The 17,312-nt window shown below is 38.2% G+C and overlaps 1 protein-coding gene across 11 annotated transcripts in view; it reads right to left on the bottom strand.

The window, feature by feature from the left end:
• FRY (FRY microtubule binding protein) overlaps nt 1-17,312 on the bottom strand; it is a 227,796-nt gene that overhangs the window by 38,421 nt on the left and 172,063 nt on the right. For 8 of the 11 annotated variants that reach the window (XM_048295017.1, XM_048295020.1, XM_048295010.1 and 5 more), the window contains 10 exons: nt 14,474-14,624; nt 13,820-13,923; nt 11,392-11,577; nt 9,306-9,504; nt 8,589-8,713; nt 7,574-7,761; nt 6,534-6,628; nt 4,230-4,831; nt 2,495-2,592; nt 2,232-2,402 (listed from right to left, as the gene is read on the bottom strand). In XM_048295017.1, coding sequence (XP_048150974.1) covers nt 2,232-2,402; nt 2,495-2,592; nt 4,230-4,831; nt 6,534-6,628; nt 7,574-7,761; nt 8,589-8,713; nt 9,306-9,504; nt 11,392-11,577; nt 13,820-13,923; nt 14,474-14,624 — 1,919 coding nt within the window. The remainder of the gene's footprint in view (nt 1-2,231; nt 2,403-2,494; nt 2,593-4,229; nt 4,832-6,533; nt 6,629-7,573; nt 7,762-8,588; nt 8,714-9,305; nt 9,505-11,391; nt 11,578-13,819; nt 13,924-14,473; nt 14,625-17,312) is intronic. The other 3 variants (XM_048295021.1, XM_048295011.1, XM_048295016.1) reach the window with 1 other exon arrangement.

Here is a 17,312-nt window from a genome sequence, read left to right as displayed (position 1 = left end):
CTGAGAGCATTTGTTTTCATAGTGTTAACTTGTGGTACACATCTCCTTCTGAAGCAACACCTGTGTTTGGAAGGGTCACTGTTGCAATACAATTATCTTTGTTGTTCTTAAGAACTGCCTGTCTCACAATTTCCTTCTGTCCCAAGTGTTGGCGACTGAACCAGGGATTGTTAAAACTCAAGGCCGTGCATGGCTATAACATTCAAGGGAAGGTTGCCCAGTGGGGCTGTTAGCCTACTTGGCTTTACCTATTGACAGGATATCCCACAGCTGGTTTATAGGAGACAGGGGCACATTGTTTATCCTGACCTGGGGACTAACTAAGAAGAAAAGAGGAAACATTCTGAAAGCTGGAAAAAAATATATTTCAAGGCCACAGCAGGCTGAATAAGATGGTTTCTTGTCTCTTGCTACTCCACCAGACTGGCAGCTACTCTATGCCCATATAAATATTCTCCAGACATGACTCAACAGAGCTGCAGTCAATGTAAATACAGTAAAAGGAAGTCAGTGCTTACAACTCTGTCATCCTGCTGCTGATAGTGCTATGTGAGGAATGTGTCTTAATTACAGTAGAAAACCTGCCTGACTTGCTGTTGACACAGTAAGTGGTGCCAATCTTCAGCAAGGGGGAACTGCACAGAAAAGAGGCTCCACATGCATGTCTCAACCCATTTCAAGGGGAGCAAGATCATGAGCAATGGCCTTTGTGGAGGTGCTGCAGCACTAGTGACCATACAGAGAGCACTGAAGGGAAAAAAAAGGGGCAAATGCTTTCCTAAGGCTGGGAAAGCAAAGGAGAAAGAATTTGAACACCAACATTTTTATAGCATTTCTTTATTACAAATATAGTTCTTATAGTATTTTTTTATTAGAAATACAAGCTTCTGATGTGAAGAAGACACTTGACTCTGGCGGGTTCAATGTCAGAAAGAGCTCTTGATTTGAAGAGCTAATAGTTCTCCAGAGTCTTTCGACTTGAAAAGAGACTGAAAAACCTCAAGGCCATGTTTTTGGTTCCTACAAGGGAGTCATGGCTTTCACCATCAGTTAAGATCATATGTGATTGTTTACTTAGAGCCTCCATGTGCAAACAAGGTGAAGAATTGCAGCTTGAGGCAGCAGGGCCTCGTTGCTCTGAAGCCTTAAGTGAGTGTGGGAGCAGCACCTGGCCTTTCAGGCTCTTAAAAATTTGTGAGTGGCCAGTATCAGAGATGCCTGAGGAGTTTTTATAGATCCTGTCGCAGAAGCTAGTTAATTTATGTAGAGAGGTGGGTGTCAACCTCTTCTCCAGAGCACCAATTGATAGTATAAGAGGAAATGGTCTCAAGTTAGGCCAGAGAAGGTTTAGATTGACTGTTAGGAAAAATTCCTTCATGCAAACATTTGCCAAGCATTGGAACAGGCTACCCAGGAAAGGGGTGGACTCACCATCCCTGGAGGTATTTAAAAGATGTATAGATGTGGCAGTGAGGGAAATGGTTTAGTGGTGGACTTGGCAGTGTTAGATTTGGGGTTGGACTTGATGATCTTAAAAGTCTTTTACAGCCTAAAAATGATTCTGTGATTCTGTGAATACAGAACTGTCTTGTCCCTGGATGAGAGGGGAGACTGAAGGCAACTCAGCAGGGAAGGGATAAATCTGAGAACCTGGTAAGAAAATGTTGTCCTGAAAGTGATCTGACAATGGGGTCAGAATATCAAGCAGCCTTATGCTAAAGAGCAGAACTGAACCTTGGATCCCCAGTAACAGCACTGCATCAGCACTGTACTCCACATGTGAAAAATGTTAGGAGTAAGCAATGAACACAGGAAAACATTTGTAGCAAGATAATACCATTCAGTATTAGAGGAATGCATACAAATTTGCATCAAGAACCAGATCCTTATGTAGCAGATGATATCTTACTATGTTGCTAAACCCTTGTGGATATAGTCTTCCGATTTTCCTCAATGGGATCTAAACAAATGTCCAGTTTCCTCTCACTTTCACAGTGGAAAATCCAACTGGCTGATGAAGGAATCTACTTTCAGATGTATCAGCTTTTGTTTTAGCGTTCAATATTGATTTTTTAAAGTAATTCTGTGGGTTTTTTCTGCCAGTTTCTGCTTTCATTTTTTAATTATAAATAACAGATGCAGAGCTCCCAGTAATTTGCTGGCAGACTTTATCTCTTTGGGCTGTAGGGCAACAGAAGAGTTAGAACAGTAAAAAGTTTTTGAAAGCTTACCTCAGCCAAATATGTAACCATACTCAAAGTAATATCAGCAAATGCTTCATGAAGGTAACGGCAAACCACATTTACCCAGGTAGCACAGTCCCTTGTATAGCTGTGTGTTTTATAAAGGGTCATGACATGTGCAAGATTTGATAGCTTGGGATTCTTCTCCTCCAAACAAACCTAATTAAATATAAACATCAAAACATATCAAAAACAAGGCAACAGCATTTACAGGGTTTGAGGATGTACAAAATGGTAAATGATTTTGATACCTGAGCAATCCTTTCGGCTATATCTTTACAAAACTGGTTTGGGTTGTCAAAGTGCTGAATTAAATGGGGCAGGAGACACAAAACATTCAATGGAAATCCTAGAACAGGAAAATATAGAACAAAATGGATATTTTTGCCAGCAAGAGCCACAGTCATCTTTAAGTTGGTGTTTCATGGGAGGTCACGGTTTCAATATTACATTAGCCATAAACTCACACAGACCCTGTCAAGTTGTTCACACCCCTGGCCACACCACTTTTGTCTTAAAGGGGCCTTAATTTGAAAATCCAATATGTCACTTAGGCAACATACTCTTATAAAGCTTGAGCCTATTTCTGCACACTACTGCACATTCCTGTTACAGATCATATTTATCTTTTCCACTTAACTGGCTTATTGACAGTCTTCACCAGTGGCATTTTCACTACAGCTGCTAAAACACAAAAGGAAATTCAGTAAGTATTGATTAATAAACAATTATTCTGGTCAGCTGCCAGGCACCGCTTCCATTGTTTTATACTGTTCAAGGTAATAATAATGAATCACAATTCTGATACAACAGGTCAATGGGTACTTTTGAAGCTAGGACAGAGCTCCTGCACCAAGTTCCAGGTGCTGTAATTAATTAAGTGCTGCCTGAAACTGGGATTCAGCTCTTCTGCACCAACTCACAGCTCAAGGTAGTTGATGAACTACCTGCAGCAGGTGTAACAGAGAACTATAACAAAAGCTGCTCTAGTTCAGGTGGGAGCTCAGAAGTCAACAAACTGTATCTGGACACAATCTGTTTTTTGAAAAGGAAGAATTTGTTCTATGAAAATAATTTTCTAACCGTTCATTCCCTCTCATTCTATACAATTAAACAAGTTGCTGAAATTAGGATCATGGTTTCCCTACTCCTCCTCTGTATTCAGGGAAAAGGAAAGATGCCTCCAGATGGTACTGTCACAGCTATTCAATGTGTAAATTATCCAGCCAAAGTCTGGAGCACAGGCACCACACAAGTGCTTAGATATGGGCAGACTGTTCATGGCATTCAGCCCTTTACTCTGTGTCTAGGCTTGTTATGACTTAGTTGTGAAGCCTGGACAGCTGTCTTAGTATCTGTGCTTCTGACCAAAAAGAGGAGTAAAAATCTGGAACAATGCAGAAACTCTCTTCAAGACATGTAATTAAGAAGTGGTCACAACCTCAGCTAAATAATGGGGAATTTCAAAATGTCATCTTATTTCCTTATAACGCAGGCCTCTCTCCTCACTCACTATTGTGCTATTGTAGTTTATCTAGAGTGTACAAGAGTTTTTGATATTTATATTTTTAGAGAAAATTCCATGAAACACTAATTTAAAATCAAGCAGTTTGACATAGTCTGAAAACAACTGAACAGAAAAACTGACCAAAGTAGGTAATAGAAGTTTTGACAGCATCTCCTTACATGTTTATTTTGTCAGCGCTTAGAAACTTCATATGCTGCTAAACCGTAGAATTGAAATGCTAAATAATACATGATTTCTCTCCTCCAAAACATTATTGTGCAATAGATTCACTTTCTAGAAACAGGTCATTATTTCTATGAAGTTTCAAAAAAAGCTCACTCAGCTCAAGCAAAAGTACATTATGTTCTATTCAAAGAGAAAGAAAAATTGCTATTTTCGGCTTTGTTCAGATAGCTGAGGTTTGTCACCAAATGTCAATGCAACAGATACTGAAAGAGAGGAAAGCAAAACGGTTTTACCTATAGCTTGAGAGGAATCCACCATGGATATTCGAGACACTGGTGTCAGCAAACTAAAGAGCTGGAGTGTGAGATCAGTGGTAGTAAGGGAGGTGAATCCTTTCAGGAGTAGCTGCTGAAGTCCTGAGAAATCTGCCCATTTCAGCTGCCCTTGCAGTTTCTCTAACTTCTCCCTGTTTTCAGCTTTATCTAGTGGCAAATGAGCCAGAAGTTTATTCAGCAACCGCAGTGCCATGAGGTACTCAAACTCAAAATCTGATTCCATCAAAGCCACCGCAACCCAGAAGATGGTGGCCAGTAGGTTGGTTGGATTGTTAATATGGGATGGATCAGTGAGACTGTCCTTTAGAGAGGATGAACTTCTTGTTTTAGAGGACAGGCCTTGCTGCGTGCATGCTTGAATTCTGTCTAGTGTGGCACTGCGTGGTGGGTCCGAGCACTTGTCCACATCTCCAAACTTTTTGGGTACAGAGAAGCTCCTCTGGTGCCTACTTCGCTCAGCAGTGGCTGTGTTGCCACTTGCAGGATTCACATTCAGCTGCCCTGTGCTCTTCCGGTTTGCAGTCAGTTTGGTGTTTGATGTTAAATCTGGTGAAGATGAACTGAAACCAAGATATATAACATCCATCACATTGTGTGAATGCACAGCTTGAAAGGGTACACAGTGGATGCAAGCTGAGTATTTATCAAACTGTAAATAAATATTTAAATGGGAAAAGTAGAACACCAAACCATCTATTGCATCCTGCCTTTTTTTTCTAGAAGACAGACCCAGGCCCACAGACATGACAGAAATGAGATTCACATGGCACTGCACCAAACCAGAGCAGGATAGCCTACAGTCTAGACAGGCAAGAACAACAAGGGGATAAGAAATACAGAGCTGTGAAGTGACTTATGGCAATTCCCAATGGGACAGTGGCAGAACTGAAAACAGCTCTGGTCTTTAAAATGCCCTCATCAATGGAGCAAGCCCTGAACTTGGCACAGCTGCAGGCAAATGCACAATTGCTTACTGGGTAATGTGAGAACCTTGGACAGTAAAAACAGCGTATCTTAAGCAGAACCACAAATATAACACATTATCCTCAAGAAACCTGTCATGTGGTTGCCCAGGCTCTGGCCAGTACAAGTCCTTCAGAAAATTTTTTGTCATTGCATCGTCCCCTGCCTGTATCCTAAGATCTCTTCAAGATGGTTTAGGGAAAGTGTAGGTATTTCAATTTTCAGTGACTAATGCCTCCTCATGGACTACCACATGATGATATTAACAATACCTATCAATTATCTGTACAGATGAACATGCTGTGTTGATACTGAAAAGTGAAGTTTGTTATGGAGAACAGCTAATTCCTGACTCTCTGATCCCATTCCTACCTCATATACTAGGAGTCTCTACTGTCTATAGTACTTGAAGAGAATCTTATCCTAGAATCAAGTGTCAGGGTAAAATATATTGCATCCCACTGCTTTCTGGAATGTTTCCTGTTCTTTGTTCCATCTTGGTCTTTGCTGAAATGTGCACTAAAGAAAGACAAACAGCTCTTAGTTTAGAAAGTAGAAGTGTATTTACCCTGCTCTACTCTGTCCCAAAGCACTCCTTGGGTTCTGCCATGGCACAGCACTGTGCCTACTAGCTTCAGAAATTACTGCCCTGGAATTTTTGTGCTGCACGTAAAGCATGGTAACTTATGGATGTTTTAAAAAATCTATTACCTATTCTGTTGTTACTATTAGGAGTCAGATACACATCCATCTCCCTCAGTACTATCAACAGCCATGTTACAGAAGGGGCCTGAGACTTCCCTCCATGTACAAAGGTCTACTTTCAGGCCAAGGTTTCATAAAGATGGCTGATACATCAAGCAAAATCCATGCCTACATGGGACAAAATTCCCCCTAGTTTTATTGAGGAGAACAAACCATGATCATTTACTTCTTGGGGAATACTTCACCTGAGAATGACATGTTGTATGAAACCAGCATTACAAAACCTGTGTTCCTTCCCAGATATGTTTTCAGGTATATGATACAAAGGTGCAAAAATACAATATTTTTAAAGGATGTTAAAGTAGGTTATATCCAAGTGGCAGCAAGGTAGAATTTACAACACGTTGTGAAGTTTTATTAGTTCCATCAACATTATTTCAACTATGGCAAAATTTGGCTGAAATGTGCTCATAGTCTGGTTCTTGGAAAGTTATAAATGAGCTCAGTCTTATGAAAATTGTTTTTTCAATGCAGAACTGCACACTTAATGTCATGAAACATTAAAAAAATTCAGTTAGGAGAACAGATTCTTACCGTGATAACACCGTCAAAAGATCACTGTTCTTCAAACAGTCAGACAGGTTGTCCACTGCAGCTTCCAAAGTAAGTAATGCCTCCATTACATACCCCTATCAATGCAGGAGGTTAAGCATTTTAACAAAGACATTAAAAAAAGTAACATTTAAAAATCTTCAGTTAATAAAAGGAACAGGCACCTACTGAAAACCTATAATTTCTCCTGAAAAAACCCCAACATTCACATCAAAGCCACTGCCCTGAACATTAAAATGTCACTACAAGCGTGTTTTATTTTCTGCCGCTGAATGATCTATGAAGCTATGCAAGAAGGGCACATATCTCATCAAGGGATTGGCAATGGCACAGTGAACCTCTGACTTGCAGGTCACTGATTTAAGTTCTACACAAGCAGTTGTGACAGAGTATTACTGTCATCTTGTGGCAGTTTCATTACCTAAGTAAAATATGGATGTGATGTCAGTCTATTCCTTACTGAGAGCCAGTATTTCCCTTTATTGTCTTGAATCTTGCAATAAATAGTCTCTGATTGTAAAATTTCAGACTGTTTAGCTAAACAGAGTGAACATCATAGTGCAGTGAAAGGTCTGTATTGAGTTAAGCCAGTGTAAGCTTTGTACTATTATGGATGGTGCGGATTTCCTTATTCCTAAACATGTTAGCATTTGAGGAATGAGATGGTGTCTACTTCATGTTGTAAGATTACATCACCAGATAGATGATGGATTCCTTAAGCACAAATTAATGAAGCTGAAAAGGAAAAAATAGTCATCACAAAGATTTCATTTTGAGCGACAGTTTTTCTATTTTCAACTAATATTTTCTAGTTTTTCTCTTTAGAGCTATATAAGATTGTAACAGCCTGAAGAAAGCTTAGATAAGGTACATATGAACTCAGCAAACTCAGAAGTAACATTTCCTAAGGCCACATTCTACTCCTCATTGCATGACTCCACAACACCTTGTTAAAATGGTAATTTTAAATTAAGTATGCATGGAATCAACAGTTCTAAGAAGCATTATTTACACATGCATACCTGAATCTCATCTCCATGCTCTCCAATAACTTCCACCAATCTTGACAGGAGGTCAGACAATGCGTGTGCAGAAAGCGGCTGCTTTAGGGCCCTGAATATCTGGAAAGAGCGACCAGCGTAATGTCTGGAAGAGCTTGAAAGTGCTGTTTGTAAAGCAACTTCACTCAGATGCTGCTCCAAATGAAAACCTAAGCAAAAGAAAAGGATGTCATTTTTTTTTTCCTTTTTACTACAGACTTTACTGTGGGTCATAAACAGGCTGAACCTACTCTGTGAGGAGGATATGCTTGTTAGCGTACGCTGCAATCACTGTGAGAAATGGAGATGCAGAAATGTCTGTGCTTTGGAGAATCTTACATTTATTTTGCACAGAATGCAAGAAAATTAACTCCAAAACAAATTTCTGAGTCTGAAATTAATAACCTGATTTATTTTTTTACAGTTCCTGGACAAACTTTCAAGCCATCCACTGTTCTTGCTGGCAGCAATAGTAACTTCTGAAAATTCCCAAACCTAAAGCCAAGTTGGAGTCTTTCTATTAGCTTCAGAAGGCTTTGGATAAGATCTTTAATATAAATACTGATGCTGCATTCTGCTTTGATCTTGGAAGATATTTAATTAGTGACTGTGTTGGTTTTCAAAATACAATCAGCACATTTCCTAAGTTCTAAAAACATAATAAATGAAAATTAAATTTTTATTGCCAGAAGAAATTTAACAAAGTACATTTACTTAGTAGCTGTGATGTATTTTACCAACAGGACACAGAAGAGATTTTATCTGGCAGAACCAATCAAAAGGCTTTCTACCAACAGCTTTGAAGAAATATTCAGTTCAACATTTAGCCACCATTTAATCTAGCATGACTGTTCTAAAGCAATTCTTTCATATGTCATACGTTCTTGTTAAGACATATTTATTGTGCTTCTGCATAAGCAGATCTACCAAGTCATGGGATAAACATTAAGTGTGACCACAAGGGAATATTTTTTTAGTTATGAAAGGAAATATTTACCACCTGACTTGGAATCTTTAAATACAGATACAACATGGCGGAGAAAATTAGTGAGCTGTTCAGCACTCTTGGTGTTCTGATTTTTGGGAGTGATATCTTCATGGCACCAAAGTGGACCAAATGCCCTTAAAGAGATACATAACAAAGTGCAAAAATTGAGTTATCTGAAATAAATGTAATCAGTTAAAATATATAATCTGTACAGCCACTTAGATATTTACAGGGTGATGACCTGGAAAACATGCAACTGAACAGAATTTTAAATACAAATAAAGAAATATTCCCATGCTGTAAATTTTAAAATATAAGCTATGCTGTGTAAAGAGCAGCATAAACAAATCCCTGTTTTTCAATTTAAGATTGTGCCTACAATCTGCTGGCTGTGGTTGGTAGTTAATATTAGTTTCACTATGGCCTTTCACTATGCCCTGTACAATTTATGTCTTATTTTATAATAATAAAACTGTCTTCTTCCATTAGTTCATTGCTGAACATAAAACTATAAGTCAATTAAACATTTTGTTTCTGTCAGACAAGATTTTTTTCTGTTTTTTTCTGACACTGTAGTGCTTTTAAGTACCTACCTACTAAGGTACATATCAATAAAAGAGGAATGGGAGTCTGCAATTACTATTAAAGCTCAGTCATTTTCCTTTAAGTTGCTTCATGAAAGTATGCATTTCGAGCACAAACATATCTTCTGCTTATCTGCATTACCTGGTTGTCAGGAACTCAATTAATTTGTTTGCTTTCTCATCTGATTCAGCTGCAGTGTCCATGTCCTCAACTTCTTGTGTAATCTGTGGGAGATTTCCACTGCTGCCTCCCAGACTGATACTGGAGGAGGTGGAGCTGGAGCTCAAGCCAGAGTCTGGCACTGGAGAGGACTGGTATTCCCGCAGAAAGTCAAAGCCACCTGCCAGCCAAAAGGGAGGAGATAAAGACGGAATGCACTGTTGGGCCAGCTTTGCAGATGGAAGTGTCTGCCAAGCAGCTCTTTTCAGAGTCAGCAGCAAAAACCTTCCACTGGGAAATGTGGGGAAAACCTGCAGAACACAACAACCCTCAAATGCTGATGGGAGTGAAGATGGTACTTTGTTTCTAAATGTGTAGAATCCAGTCTAAAATGAAAAATATCAAGGCCAGATTTCTTTTTTTACTGCACAAGGACAACAGTACTTGGAAAACAAATATTCTAGGGGGTTTTACATTCAGAAGTAGGACTTTTCGTAAAGTGAATTTAGAAGTTGGCAAAGTGCATGCGAAGTTCACTTCTCTAGACTAGTCTGATGTGGAAAAAAACTGCAGGGTGGAATTTTTAGGACAATTATGCTGTCTAATTTTACAAATGTAATGGAAATCAAGACACAAATATTTAAGGCTTCTGTTCAACACCTTTAGTAACTGTAACCACTGGACTAGTCATGCAAAATATTTTCAGCATTAGGATGAAATACCTGAGTAAGAGCTCTGCTACATCAAAAGCTTGCCACAGTTTCAGAGCTAAAATTAGAAACTAAGACCTGTTTTCTTAAGGTTAGACTTTTAATCATGTTAGGCTGTATCTACAACAGAAAAAAATGGCCTTGTGGGAAAAATGGGAGCAGGACAAAATCCATTGCAAATCAGAAGACTCTTAATTTAGTTGCCTGACATTATGTGGAACAAACCTGAGCTCAAGTGTTTTCAGTTAGGATTCTTTGCTATAGCTACTCACCCACACTCTCACTCTTTATATTAGCTTCTCAAAAACCAGTCCAAAATACCAAGTCTTGATAACTTCTTGAACTTCAGAGGGTCAGACTCAGGGTACCAATTACATTTTTCAGATGCAATAATGAAAACACTTTTTCATTTTGGCAGAAAAGCAGTAATATAATTTTAATGTAAGAATTTTATTCTGCATTTAATAATTTACAGGTATGCCCTGGAAAAGAAATCTTTGGCCAAAATAATTAATCAACCTAAAATACCTATCCCGTCTGCTCATTACTTTAAAATAATTTTGTTGTGTCTCAGAAAAAATAATAAGTTATCAAGTAATATTCTTTATAAAGCCAAATTACTTATTACTTCCTAAGGAACCATGGAAACACCACTAATTTGAGAATCTTTACTTTTCGTTTTTCACTGTATGGTAAAGTTCTTCACCCTCTTGCAACAAATAATCCTACATCCATAACTTTATATTGATTCTCTGATTCCTTCAAAACTCAACGGTACACTTGCTTTCAGTAATATTATATGACAACAGAAAATCTAACTAGCAGCTTTCTGCAAACTGTTCCCAACCAGCTCCTTAAAAACAGGTAGATTGCTAAAAGTAATAGAACACTGACCTCAGAAGAGGTCTGAAGTAAGCCTCCTAATGTAGAAACAGATTTCAGGACAGAAATGAAATGTCTCAGTGATATAAAGGAGGGTGTGTATCATGTGAAATTTAACTTAATAATGGAAAATCTGAACTGCACATTCTTGCTGCTCTTTCTGTGTTAGAATTATTATACTCATTTCTTTTAAGGTTGAGGAATGACTGTTCTCATTTCAAGTAGCCCTGGCTCCCTGAGGGGGGAATCAAGAAGTTTTAGCCCTATTAATTTTAAAATACTACATTACATATTTTGCCTTACATTAGATAACTTTCTCACTATTATGAAAAGTTATCTAATCATAAATGGCATGCACCTCTAGGGTAGTTCACATGGAATTAATATTAATGGGAACTGTTCATATTTGCCACTTTATTACTTTGATTTATCAAAACCTGACAGTATGATACAGTGTTCTTCTTTTGCTTCATTACCTGTGTAAAGATATTCAGGTAAGTATGCTGGTTGTACTGTCAGAGTCTTGGTCTCATTCATCTCTCTGGTCTGAAGAAGCACAGACGCAATGGCTTGATAGTTGTTATTGCAAGATAATGCAATCAAAAGGTGAAGCAGTAACTTTTTACTGTGTTCAAAGACCTCTGGGCGGTAATGGTCAAGACCTAAAAGAAAAGGTTACAGCAATCTCTGAATATGAAGTAATAATAAACAAGGTCACATTCCAGAAATAGCAAAAATTCCAAGCCAGTTCATGACAACAGAGCAAATAAACAAAAGATGGAGTATTTCCAGACACAGTCACCAGTTCTGTTACTAAAATGTATGTGTATGCTTAGTTTCCAGTCTGGGGTCTCACACAGGAGGTACAAAGACTGAGTGGCAGTACAGCTTTCTGCATTCTGTCTCACTGCAGTGTTAATTTGACAGGTCTGTAAAACCTTTAAAGATGAGGTGTTCTTGATGGTGGTTGTAATTACATTGCTTACCACAGTATCTGGCTTTCTGGGACAGATATCAGCTTTAGAATGAGTGCAAACTGTAAGAGGCAGATACTGATTTATTAAAAAAGGACCTTAGAGACAAATAACTTGAAAAAGAACTTCAACTACCAGTGAGTAGCATGAGAAATTAGCCCCTAAATCAGGATGCAGAACTCAGACTGAAGATATAGCACTGAAAGACTCTGATTTGGTTTACACTGCTGATATCTGTAAGATTTTAAAACAGCCTGAATAGTTCACCAATCACAAATATGAAGGAAACAGCTATTTCTGCACTCTGCTTTAGTAATCTCTTTTTGATTCTCTTTCAGTACCTTGCAGTATATTTAAACATACTTTCTTCTGTTTAGGAGTAGTTTCAGTGCTGAAAAAATTATTTTTTTTCTTCTTCAACTCCTCTCTTCTCAGGATATATTCCTCTTTAAAAAAGCAGCTACTTCATTACTCTGTGTGGCAGCAGCCGGCAGATCTTTCAAGTCAGGTATTTTCTAATATACTCTATTCATGCTGGTTCTTGTTTGGCCTGCAATAATAAAGCTGCTCATACTGTCATAGTCTGAACACTGTGCCTTTGGCTCCTAAGGGCAATTCTTTGGAGGCCCTGTGACCCTTGGTCTCACTCATCTCCCAGTAGCCTCCTCCAAAGAACTGCGGCCATCCTGTCCACCTCTTTTTCAGCTTCTTAAGGTTTCTGTTCCTATTCCCCTTTCTCCATTTACTTCCACCTACCAGGAGATAACGAACGCATCCTACCTTGTTTTAACACACATCTGAAAGGACGTAAAAAATTATTTTAGTTGAAAATAAATTCTATATTGGCAACACTTGTAGCTGAAATCCTATTAAACCCCAAGGTTGTATGAAAGTATTGGCACAGCTCTGCTAACTAGGAAGTGAGAAGGACAGTTCAGTCTTTGTGCTTGTCCAGTGCTGGTGCCTTCTTGAACCTGGAAGAGTTCCAAGGAGGGTAAGCTTCTGTAACATGGACACATTTCCATGGGAAAGGAGTCTAGCTGCTCAACTCATTTCACACTGGTTGCAAAAGAGATTTTAAACAGCAGTGATTTTCATGCACTAGAGCTAGGAAGTTCAAACCAGCAGTCTGCCTGCCTGCTTCACCAACAGTACTACAAACCATTCAATAGCCTATTAAACACACATACATTGCAAAATCCTTTCATTTTAATATTTTCTCACTCCTTCCAATAAATGTAAGGATACCAGCTCTTCAGCTAGCCACCATACTAGTTTCTAGTTTGCCTTTCAGTCAGATGCATCTGCCTGCTTACATTGCAACAGGACAGCAATACTTTATTTTTAACTACATTCACACCCTTGGCTAATGTGTAGCATAACTTCCTTACAACCTCACAAGAGCTCTACTGCAGAACAGAAAAATTTTCCACAGGAGGTATAACTCTAGAGAAACTGAACTTGAAGCCTGAAAGCTGTGATCTCACTTTAGTTACCACCAAACCAGTTACATTTTGCTACCAGTTAAATTTAGTTTTAATTCATATAACCGAGGGATTGTCTCAAACGGTATTAATAAATAAATATTTATTCCTTATAAAAAATCTGTGATTTTGAAACCTTATTGCACAAACAAATAACTAAAGACATTTTTCTAATGGATTACTAGTATCATAACTCTGTTTCTGCATATGTTTATTTGCATGGCTTTCTACATACCTCTCAGATTTAGGTGAAATTGGCCAAAATATTAAAAAGCTTCAAAGTTTTGAGACTAATTTACAGACTGTAACTGCCTTGGGCTGTTTCTTTTAGGGTGGGGGGAGGAAATCATAAAACATGTGAGAAACACAGTTCCACAGCTTCAGCAAAACTAAAGTAAAAGGACAACAGTACATTTACACTTTGTTTCTTGTTCTGTTGGTCTTACCTAAAAAGAGAGCATGTAGCAATAAAGGGAGGTGAAGAGCCCAATCTTCTCTCACACTGTGATCCACTACCATCTCGGTCATGAAGATAACAGCAATATTGCACCTGGAAGTTAAACCACAGCATCAGTTTCAAACCTCTTGGAAATAGGAAAGCAGAAACAGGATGCCTATTTCTGAAGAAATACACAACCTATAAATTTACACATTTGTAGCATTTCTTCTCAATATGGTTAATGATGAAGCACTTTAGTTATAGTATCAAGTAAATAAGCACCCATTACAGGAAAAAGCCTATTATTGTCAATACAAATTATGTAAAAGAGGAATTTCAGAATATTCACAGCCTAGTTAAAATAAAAGAACAAAGTGCTAGGAATAACAGGCACAAAGGCCTGGGAAAAAGAAATTTCCCTTTTCTGTTTCAGTTGTTTCAACAGTCTTATTTTTATCAGTGATGTCCTACATTGTAAATAGGCTTTCTGGCAGAAATCTGGTAGAATTGTGAGCTTTAATTGCATGTTGATTTTTGCACTGGAAATCAGCAGAAATTGAATGTATGATTTTCAGAGTGGTGGGACAGTTGGGTTGGTGTTGGTCAATGACTAAGAGGAAACATCTCACTGTCTGAAATGTTAGAATGAGAAACTGCTCACCTATGAAGGGGTCCCCGAGGTGTGATGGTTTCTGGGAGATAGTCCACAAGTGGTGCCCAGCATCCTCCATTGTAAGGCATGGGCAGGGGATGTGGCTGTTTGGTTTCAACAATATTCAATAACCAGCTTGTATATGGAGAAACAGGATCATCTGCATTGAAAAGCATTCAAAAAAACTGCATAAAACTCAAGTCTGGTTACCTATTTTTGAGAAATACTAAAATAGATTTTATGCTAACATGTGAGTTCAGCTGTTTGGAATAATGTGATAAGATGCCATGAGGTTTGCAAATTCCTGCATTCAATAACAAGTGATGCATTTTTAATCCCTCTTTCATGCTTCTGGAAATTAAAGAGATTCCAGGCAGACAGCACTGAATGGTAGGAGCAGCAGCTGAATCCCTGCTGTCACTTAGTAGCTTTGGATCCAGATCACAAAGCACCAAGCAACAGACTTTCTCTTCAAAAATGAGGGAAAAGTTCAGCCAACAAAGCTGCTGTCAGAAGCCATCTGCTGCAAGGAGCTGAGTACCAGTGACACATTCTTGCAACTCCTCACCAGTGCCCTGCTGAGCGATGCTACAAAGGCAGAAGTTAAAATGTCCTGAATTAGCAAGGAGGCATAAGGAATGCAAAAAACATCTTCAGGGTAATTTTCTTTCAACAGGGATGAATTATATCTTGAATTTCTCAAAGATGTATTTAACTTTGCTTTAGTATGACAGCTGCTGTTTGTTAATGAGCATTAGGGTTTTTTTCTTCCACCTGTTTATCTGCAGTGATGTGGGTCAAGTAAGTTATTTCCACCACTTTCTGTCTTGTCTCAGCTGCACAGTTTCGTTCATCTCTCCTGTATTTTGTTCCCTCTCATTCCACTTGATTTTCCCACTGGTCAGTTTTTATTTCTGAGGTTTGGCAGTCTGTGATACACTGCCATGGAAAGTATCCTTTCCAGGTCTGTTTTTGACGTACATTCAAACATTGCCCTTTTTGAATTTTTAATGAGTGTTATTTTTTGTTCTGTTCCTTCTTTTTGTCTTTTTGTTTGTTTGTTTGTTTGTTTTGTTTTGTTATGCTTTTGTATTTTAGGTAAGCTTGAAACTCTCAGCACTTTCCTTTTTTTTTTTTTAACGGCATGTATCTGATGCTTTATCAAAACTGTTTTGATGCCTACAAAAGTATCAGAGCCAGATTTTTCTAGTGAACATCACCACTTTGTTCAGATTTCCAGATCTTCAGGAGACCTGCAATGCAGTAGCTGTTCCTCCAATTATTTCTAGATTGCCAACTTTATAACTTCCATTCTTAAGTGCTGGTCTTTTGAGGAACACTTTATATCTTTATGATTTAGACCTCTACTTAGATTCTCTGGAGGATGGTTAATTAGTTACAGATAAAGAAGAATAAACTGACTTAATAATGTAGCAAAGTATGGCATTTTCACATATTCTTCTTCTAAGAATTAACCAGATAATGTTTGCCAGATGCTTTTCACAGACAAAGCACTGCACAGGAACTACTTATTTCTACCAGTTTAAGTGTTTCACAGAAAAGTGCTTCATGAAGTTAACACCAAGACCTAAATCCTCACTTCTGTTTTCACAGGTTTATGTGCAGACTGAGAAAAAAAAGAAAAGAAGCACCTTGAAGATGCATACAATCCTTGCCTGAACAAAAGAGTTTCTGTGCTGCAGAGCTGTGTTCCCTATCTATATCCTCAGCAATACATGAATGTTCAAGTAGACTGGAGAGAGAGGAGAAGCCATACCCCCAAATCCTTCACAGCCTGGGCTGGCTGGCTGAGGGACAAAGTTGCGCTTTCTTAATGGAAGTTGCATTGTGTTTCTTGTAGAATGACGAGAGGTAGAATTACTTTTTCTTATTAGAATTCTACATAAATGTCAGTAGCTAAGCAAAATACATTTTATTTTCCTTCTAGGTATTCACATACTTGCTAAAGGAACCCCTGTGAGGAGCACACTTTGCATAAATATTCACAGTACTACAAACCTTGCAGGTACAGGCAGGAAAAAACATTTGGGCACTGGCTGGAGGAGACATTCCAAAAGAGCAAAGAAAATTTCAGTATTTTTTAACCTTTTATCACTCTAAGATCTTGTCAAAACCAGATATTTGTGAAGGCTGTTCTGATAATATAAACATTTTTCTGTCTTGAAAGATTATTCATGCAGATCAGATTAGCACCAGTGCTTCAATTAACTTCTGGTGAAGCATTTGAAGTAGATGCAGAACCAGAAAGCCAAAAAAAATCCGAGACAAATGTACTGAACCCCACTGAGTTCAAGATGTTGCACACTTTTTAATGTATTTCAACACTGGAGTTTGTACATACACAATATTTTATCAGTACTGTGCTTCATAATTATGAATAGTAGTTGTTGGTGTACATTAAGTTATCCTATTGTAACATATTTTACAGTCTGTGTATTTTGCCTAAGAGTATTGCCAAAAATTACTTGGATTAAGAAAAACATAAAATCTTTACTTTTAATGTCAAAATACTGTTCCAAAATGGTGTCTGTAATACCAAACCAAGACATTATGGGCTATATTGTACTTGACGTGGCTTTAATAAACCAGAGATGAAAGTCAATAACAAGATCTTGCCTCTTTTACATTTGGTTAGGGCCTAGCCAAAATATGTAAATTGTCTTCCAGAAATGAAGTCAAGCCATCCAACTCCTCAGTTTTGCACTATTGTTCAATAGTTAACATTGGTTTTCTTTGGAATCTCTGGAGAGAGCACCAGGTGTCCATTTACAGCCCATTTAGCAGAAATACAGAAAGACCAAGAAGCATGCTCAGGAGCCCCATCTCC

Source organism: Corvus hawaiiensis, chromosome 2 (genome assembly GCF_020740725.1).
Source record: "Corvus hawaiiensis isolate bCorHaw1 chromosome 2, bCorHaw1.pri.cur, whole genome shotgun sequence".
Taxonomy (NCBI): domain Eukaryota; kingdom Metazoa; phylum Chordata; class Aves; order Passeriformes; family Corvidae; genus Corvus; species Corvus hawaiiensis.
Note: the sequence above shows the minus strand (reverse complement) of the source record. Positions and strands in the feature narration are given on the sequence as shown.